The following is an 8,216-nucleotide window of genomic DNA, read 5'->3' as shown; positions in this document are numbered from 1 at the left end:
TTTGATACAGACACATGATACCGGTATCATGCGTTGGAGTAAAATCTCACTTTTTCAAAATTGGCAAAAAATGGATTTTTTCGAATTTTGGTACAAACACATGATGCCAGTATCATGTGTTGGGGTAGAATCTCACTTTTTTATTTTAGCAAAAAATGATTTTTTTCGAGTTTTGATACAGACATATGATACCCATATCAGGCGTTGGGGTAAAATCTCACTTTTTTAAAATTGGCAAAAAATGGAATTTTTCGAGTTTTGATACATACACATGATACCCGTATCATGCGTTGGGGTTAAATCTTATTTTTTCAAAATTGGCAAAAAATGTTTTTTTTCGAGTTTTGGTACTAACATATGATACCCGTATCATGCGTTGGAGTAGAATCTCAGTTTTTTAGAAATAGGCAAAAAATGGAATTTTTCGAGTTTTGATACATACACATGATACCCGTATCATGCGTTGGGGTTAAATCTTATTTTTTCAAAATTGGCAAAAAATGTTTTTTTTCGAGTTTTGGTACTAACATATGATACCCGTATCATGCGTTGGAGTAGAATCTCAGTTTTTTAGAAATAACCAAAAAATGGATTTTTTTAAGTTTGGTACAAACACATGATACCGGTATCGCGGTTGGGGTAGAATCTCACTTTTTCGACTTTGTATAAAAATATTGGATTTTTTCAAGCTTTCTTACAAACACATGATACCCGTATCATGCGTTGAGGTAGAATCTCACTTTTTTGACTTTTGCAAAAAATGTTTTTTTTCGAGTTTTGTTATACTTTATAAATGTTATGAATTCGTTTTGTGTTTGCTGGGTTTAAAGTTTGTCCAAATTCTCCAACACGTATATTTACACATATTTTTACCAATTACTCAATACTCATACATCATAAATCTTCATAGGTTATAATACATATATAAATACATTCCACCTACTGCTTCACAGTCACCAATGACACTGAATCCCGCTTTGTTGGTTGTTCTAATCTAGATTGTCTTTGATCAAGCTTAGTTGACAGTTGTAGTAAAGAGGTTATTATTATTATGCTAATTAGTTTACCACGTGCTTACTCATTAGAGCTTTGCTGTTGCACCGGACAGTAAACTGCATTTTCCTGCCTACTTTTTATTATTAATTTTGTTTGGCTTCTTTTTAAAAAAAAAATTTTTTGCCATCTTCTTTTTATCGCTGTTTTTAACAGGTAGTTGAGAGGAAAATTTACGGAAATTTTCTAATTTTTTTTTAAAAAGAGCAGTAATTGCCCTGCTGAAAAATTAGACTTTACAGAGTGAGACGAATTAATAGGAACTAATACAACAAATAATTGTACAAAACAGAAGCATAGTGATTTTATTTCAAAGTTTTCTGTTTTCGTGCAAATTCATACAAAATATTTACATTTATGAATTCACAAATGGGTCAACATAATTTTTAAACACTTGTTTTAATTTAAATCGAACAAGTTATTTATCATTACTAACACATTTTCTTTTTCCAACCTAGTAAACTCTAGAGCGATGTTTTCTAGTGTAAGTGTCTCTTTCACTTGAACTACTAGAAGAACTATCAGATCTCTGAACCTTTTTCTTATTTTTTACTCTCTTATTTTGATTTCTTTTTTCTTTTGCTCTTGATCGATTCTCTTTTGCATTTTCTTCACTGCTATCACTACTTGAGTTACCCATGTTTGATTTTAATCCATGTTTTTCAGGTGAACGTTCCCTTCGTTTATGAGATGAATGTTTTTGTGACTTCTGATATTTTTCCTCGGATCTTCCTCTTCTGTTCTCCCTTCCTTCATACCTTGATTGCTGCTCCTCCATCTCATTTTCTTCCCTCCCAACACGTCTTGTTCTTTGTTCTTCTTTCTCTTTATCCACACTCCCATTTCTCCTAGACTGCCGTTCTTTCTTTTCATTATTCTCCCTTCCTCGCCGCCTTGAAGTCCGCTCTTCCATATCTTTCTCTTCACTCCCAACACGTCTTGATCTTCGCTCTTCTTTCTCTTTTTCCACACTCTTCTCTCTTCTTGAACGCCGCCCTTCCTTCTCACTTTCCTGCCTCCCTTCACGTTTTGACCTCCGATCTTCCATTTGTCTCTCTTCACTCCCTCTATGATGCCTTGTGCGCTCGGATCTTATTTTATTCGAAATATCATCCTCGAGCCTCCTGTACTCCTCATCTTCCCTTGGAGATCTTTCTCTCCTCCGATCCTGCTCTCTCTCATCATCCGAGCTCTTCTCATCCCTTTCTTCCACAGATCGATCTTTGGATGTTGGACCATTCAACATCGTTACTGTTGATTTCATACGAGGAGGTTGATCCAAGTCCTCCGATGAAGTGTTTTCCTCCTTATCCTCAGAAGAGCTCTGTGAGAAACTTTCACTTTTCTTTCTTTTTCTTTTAGATTTTTTGGAAGACTTCTTTTTTGAAGTTTTTTTGGACTTTCGTTTCATTTTCTTTGATTTCTTTTTCTTTTTTGCATCAGAATCTACAAAAAGTATTAAAACATAATAATTACATTCTACAGAGATTGTCATTTGTGAATAACAGGTTTTTTTTTAATTTATACTTTGTCTAAGTTGCCATCCACACATTAAAAATAAAAAAATCTCCCTAAAGTTACATACGTGGTAACTGGTAGGCGCACACACATATAAAACGGAGCACCCATGTTACAACAACTGCCCCGCCACAGTAAGAATAAATAATTTACATTAATCCATCATAAGTCCCACCCTCCCCCCCCACCATGACCAACCTGATGATGAAGTTGAATCAGATGACTCATCATCTGATGAGGAAGATGAAGAAGAAGAAGAGGAGCCCGCAGCAAGAGCCGCTAATTGCTCCGCTTGCAATTTTTGTGATAAAATATACGTTGAGTTCTTCAAATGTTCGCGAAGTTCATCACTGGGGTAAAAACTCAGTTAAGATATAAAGTAGTAAAAATATCTTTACTACTACTTTTTAAATATGTAGTTTTTTAAGTTGAGTTTTTAAATGTTGACCAAGTTGATCACTGTGGAAAGTCATTTTTATGTTTAATATTAAACTTCCAGAAATTTTATATTTCATAAATAATGATTCTTATATTCTATTATTAAGATTCAATTAAACAAAATACCACATATTGTTCCATATCCTTGTATAGTAACACAGCACTTACGTGACACCACCCAGTCCAATAGACGTAAAAAAGTTGATCGAAAATCTGGAGTTCTTTGGATTGTCTCTTGGGAATAAACCTTCGTAAAATGGGGCAAGAGTGCTGGACAAAAAGTTACAATGTTAGGATAAACAATTTCAGTCAAAGACACGTGTCATAACTATTTCGTTGTCTGCCACACAAGGGTTCCGAATGTTTCACAACATCGGGTTTAACTGTACTTTACATTGGGTTTAACTGTAAAATAAAATCACAATCTCTGTTTTAACAATGTCACAGGAAATTTTACTCAAAAACTATAAAATAAATTAGATTAACTAAAGATTTTACTGAAATCCATGAAATAAATCAGTTTAACATACGGGTCTTTCAGTCTTTCATTAAGCTTAGTAATCCCCATGTACTCGGCAATCTCCTGGAACAAAATCTTGATGAAAATTCTTGAAGATGATGTTGTTGTGTCCTCCGTGATTACGATGTGAGAAAGGACACTCCATGGAAGAGAGTCGGAATGAAGAAGATGAGCAAAGAACTGGAAGAAGATTTATTTTATGAAAAAATACCAAAATTTCTTATAAATATTTTAAACTATTTTTTTTTATAAAAAAATACAAAAATAAAACTTTTAAATAAAACGCAAGATGTATACGATACAGTAACAATTTATTATACGATACACTAAAAATTCAAATGTCATTTGATTAAAATTTTATAATTATTTGTTTTTAATTAAAAGTAAGTGATCACTAATGCTAAAAGTACTTACTTATTACTAAATAACACTACTGAAAAATTGTACATGCAAAATTAAAACTTTTAAAAAAATTTCGTAGAAGTTTCTACACTAAATTTTTTATATAGGTATTGAAAAAAATAGTTTTAAAGTTGAAACCTTTGCAACATTTCTCAGTTTGTTAGTTTCCAAGCGATGTATTGTGTCGTATTGCTCTTTAAATAAAGTTTCAAATTGTTCCATAAATTCTTTCTTCAGCAAACAAAAACGCTGCAAGGAAAATTTCATTCATTAAACGGATTAGCAGTGATCAAGGTACTAAAATAAAAGGTTAGTGTATGCTAAAACATAAACTTTATTTTTTTAAACTCCTTTTTTCATTCATTTTTTTTAAATTTACTATTTCCCCCTTTTTTGCTTTTTTCTTACTCTTACAGACTTTTTCAGTCGGCAATATTTCACCATTTGCAAGTAAACATAATTTGCTTTAAATATGTTAAAAAGTTTAAAAATAACTACTTACCCCACCCAACAATCCAAAAAACTTTTCATAAGTTCGTTGTTGTGAAGCACAGTCGATAATCATGGCACATATTTCACCCTGTAGTTATAATATAAGGTGTTATGTATATATTACTGAGTATGCATTTTCTAATGGAGTTTAGAGAGTTGTATGGCTTGCGTGCATTATGCTAAGTTGAAACATGGATCGGCCAAAGAACCTAAGAAAGTGCCAGATTTTGGAGGTCTAAATTGATAGAATAAATCAAATGTGATTTAATTTAAAAAAGTTTATTTTCATTTTTGTCTGAAAAAAATGTTTCAGATTTATTTTGGAGACAAATATAATGTCATATAAGGTTTAGGTCAAATGATCATTTAATTTACAAAAGAAGTTTTTTACTCAGTTTGGTAAGAATATTGATAAATGTGAATATTTATGACAAAAAATAAAAACTCACATAATCTTTTTCAGAAAATTCCATTTTTAATATCTTATGCGCACATTCTTCATACGACAAACTTGATTGGATGGCAAGATAAATTGTACGACGTAACGCGACAAGATTAGTTTCAGTTCGATCTTCAATCTCAACAGTTTTGTCTTCTTCTGTTAAAAAAAATGGTGGAAATTTAAGAAAAAATATAAAACTGTCATGATTCTCTTATTTCTATAACATGAAAAAGTCGTTTGAAAGTTTTAAATAAATGACTGGTACAAGGTTGGACATAGTTGTTGAGCATCCTTTGTTGTTAAAACCGACCAAAAAGTACAAAAAAATATAAAACAAATTTTGCTAAATATTTAAAAATAACTAACTATAATACCTTCTTCCTCATCATCAGATGACTCTGAAGATGATCCGCTGCTTCCTGATCCTTCGCTGCTCTGGTCAAGGATGTCTAAGATAAAAGAGTTATGTTTTAGGATTTTGTAGGTGTAAAAGTGATTGAATAAAACGGATGGAAAATAAAACAAAAACAGTAAACTCATATTCTTTATTTAGTTTTTGTTTATTATAATTCATAATTCAATATAATATTTACCTTTTTTGATTTGTTTGTAATTTTCTTCACTTTCCTGAAATTCCGGGTCTACTCGAAAGACATTTAGTTCCATTTCCAACCCTTTAACATTATCATCATCTATGGTTAGCATGTGGGTGAATTGGTCACTTTCATCAACCAAATCTAACTCTTCAACCATAGAAGGATGTTCTTTAAATCCATCTTTTCGTATTGCAAACATCACCTGAAAAAGAAAAAAAAGAACATTGACATTTTATATTCTATTCTAAGTGGGCAAGGTACTACAGCATGACATGTCATTGGACTTGAGATTTAGCCCAGAGTTGACCCAGTAACTTTACATTTCTGTTTAATGTGGTTAAGGTCTTATGGTGACCATCAGGAGACATTGGATGTAGACCAAATTTATTTTATTACCCTTGCTTTCCAAAAAAATGCAAGGTGGTTTCAAACTAGAGGATACATGCTTGAATCCACTACCAGGGTTGACATGGCTGTACTTGACTAAGCAGTACGCAGTTAGCCAGTTACTACTCCAACCATTGTAATTATTGAGTTTTTCCAAGTTGACAGTCAATCAGTCATCACAAACTCGAGAGTAAATAAAGCACCCTTCTGGTATGTTATTGTGCACAAACACATTTCTAATTTAACCCCTAAAAAAATTTACAATAAAAGCGTGAAACCAAACCACACATAACACATGTCACCTCTATCATATATTGCACTCTTTTTTCCAACTGTTGTTCGTGTAAAATAACTCGTAGTCGTTCAAACACAGCAGCTAAACCTCTTGGGGAAAGTTCACCAAGTTTTTGACCACATTCTTTTAAAAATCCGACAGCCACCTGTAATACTACTCATTAAACTTAGAACTATTTTGGAACTAAACTCTTACACTTTATAGGGGTTTTCGGCATGAAATTTTACTTTTATATTGTAGAAAGGCCACTGGGTTTGTTTAAAACTGTGCCAGCTTGTACCATTTCACAAATTTCAGTCAAATTCCTCGGCACTTGAGAACATTTATATGCTGCATAGTATACAAGCCTATCCTGAGAATTTTAAAAGGGTTGTGGAAATGCTATGATTTTCCGAATGTAAAAACATACTATGTCAAATCCTAACTACTAATTTTTGATGCATTTGTTTCTTACTTCCACAGAATCATCAGTTGGTGTTTCCAACATTAAGGTTAGAATCTGCAATCCAAGAATTTCGTGTGCTACTTGCTGGTTGATTAGGTGGGCAATGAATTGAACTGAATGAAGACAAGTATCCTGGAAGAAATGTTTAACAAATAAATAAAACTGCTTTGTTAAATGTTATTATTTTGTTATTACATGCGAAAAGATAAACAAACTGGTTATACACTACAGGTATATTTAATAGAGTGGTGGTTTTTTTTCAATTTAGGGCATTTGATAACATTTGCTTGATTTATGTTTTAGGCCATTATTAGGTATATTTTACTTTTTATTACAATAAAACTTGTGTAGCAGGCGATTAAAACCAAAACTCAACTAATAGTTTAGGAAATCTAATCTGATAATCTAAGTTGTCTTACTTTTTGGTTTCTTCTGAATGATTTTCGGAACTGTGAAACAACTCGACGTAAAACTAATTCCCCATTTTGTGGGAACCTTGAGTTGATGATGGCAGTAAGGGCAGCATATACTTGGGTGAAAGTAGGTGAAGCATTCTGGGCAAGAAGAATGGATCTTGCAAGGATTCCCCTGAAACAAAAGTTAAAACAAATTTTATAGGAATAATTTATAAATTTTTATGGTTGCTTATCAGTATAAAAAATACAAAACCAGTGATATTTTTCATTTCCAAAAAATAAAATTAATTTAAACTAAAATTTAATCTGTCATCAAAAATTCTACTAGTAAAAAATGATGGGATTTTTTTACAAATTTACATTTATATGTTTGTATGAAAGAGTAAAATAAAAACACAGGCACAGATCACACCATATATGCATACCTTCCTCTGACAATATTCTCCTGAAATAGTTCTTGTACAATATCCTTGATATTAGATTTGTTGACCTTATTCGCCAAACCATTTATACTTTTCTTTAAAGCTTCCCAACTCAATCTCTGATATTCAACACTGAAAAAAAAACAACAGTTTTTAAAAGTTTATGCAATAAATTGTGAAAGCAATCTAGAAGATTTATTCTCTGAGCAAGTAATGTTTTTATTCCGGGCTGCGTGGTTTGTTTTATGAGTTGTTATACAACTATACGTTTCAGAAGAGAAATATACCTGTAAGGTTGCCAACATTTTGTAAGGGCTCGCTGTATGCAATATTTAAGTAAATTGTATGAGACAAAGTATAATGTACAGACATTTTTACATTACAGATAAAGTTATAGGTAAAGATATATCTACCTTTGTTTGTCAGTTATTTGTTGCTGTAGCATACGCAGCTTAGCAGGTGGAATATACGCTCCTCCTGTTTTTGTTTCAATTTGGTCGTTTGCTTTCTTTTTCTTTGTAGGCGGCTCATCGTTTGTTCTTCGACGTTCTGTATCGCTTCTTGCCATAATTGTGTTTAACTACACGATTCAAAAAACTTTTAGACTACTTTTCGTACGTATTCCAGTTTAATTGTACAAAGCCCACGCAGTTTTCTCTACATACAAAATGCTCGATCAACATACATAAATACATACAAACGCGACAAAACGGCGGGCAATTTGCCCATGTGACACATTGAGCACATATGGCACGCCAACCAATAGCGCCCGGCAATTATTTTATTAAAA

General features: G+C 32.4%; 1 protein-coding gene across 1 annotated transcript; it reads right to left on the bottom strand.

Annotated features, from left to right (window-relative positions):
* Nucleotides 1-1,335: 1,335 nt before the first annotated feature.
* LOC100187293 (pre-mRNA-splicing factor CWC22 homolog) lies at nt 1,336-8,123 on the bottom strand. Its single transcript, XM_002125688.4, has 14 exons — nt 7,840-8,123; nt 7,430-7,558; nt 7,008-7,176; nt 6,598-6,720; nt 6,151-6,288; nt 5,459-5,663; nt 5,240-5,314; nt 4,873-5,021; nt 4,434-4,511; nt 4,070-4,180; nt 3,540-3,709; nt 3,178-3,279; nt 2,770-2,921; nt 1,336-2,499 (listed from the first exon to the last, which is right to left on the bottom strand). The coding sequence occupies exons 1-14, from the start codon at nt 7,992-7,994 to the stop codon at nt 1,508-1,510; spliced, it is 2,748 nt and encodes a 915-aa protein (XP_002125724.1). The 5' UTR covers nt 7,995-8,123; the 3' UTR covers nt 1,336-1,507.
* Nucleotides 8,124-8,216: the final 93 nt, after the last annotated feature.

This window comes from Ciona intestinalis, chromosome 4 (genome assembly GCF_000224145.3).
Source record: "Ciona intestinalis chromosome 4, KH, whole genome shotgun sequence".
NCBI lineage: Eukaryota > Metazoa > Chordata > Ascidiacea > Phlebobranchia > Cionidae > Ciona > Ciona intestinalis.
Note: the sequence above shows the minus strand (reverse complement) of the source record. Positions and strands in the feature narration are given on the sequence as shown.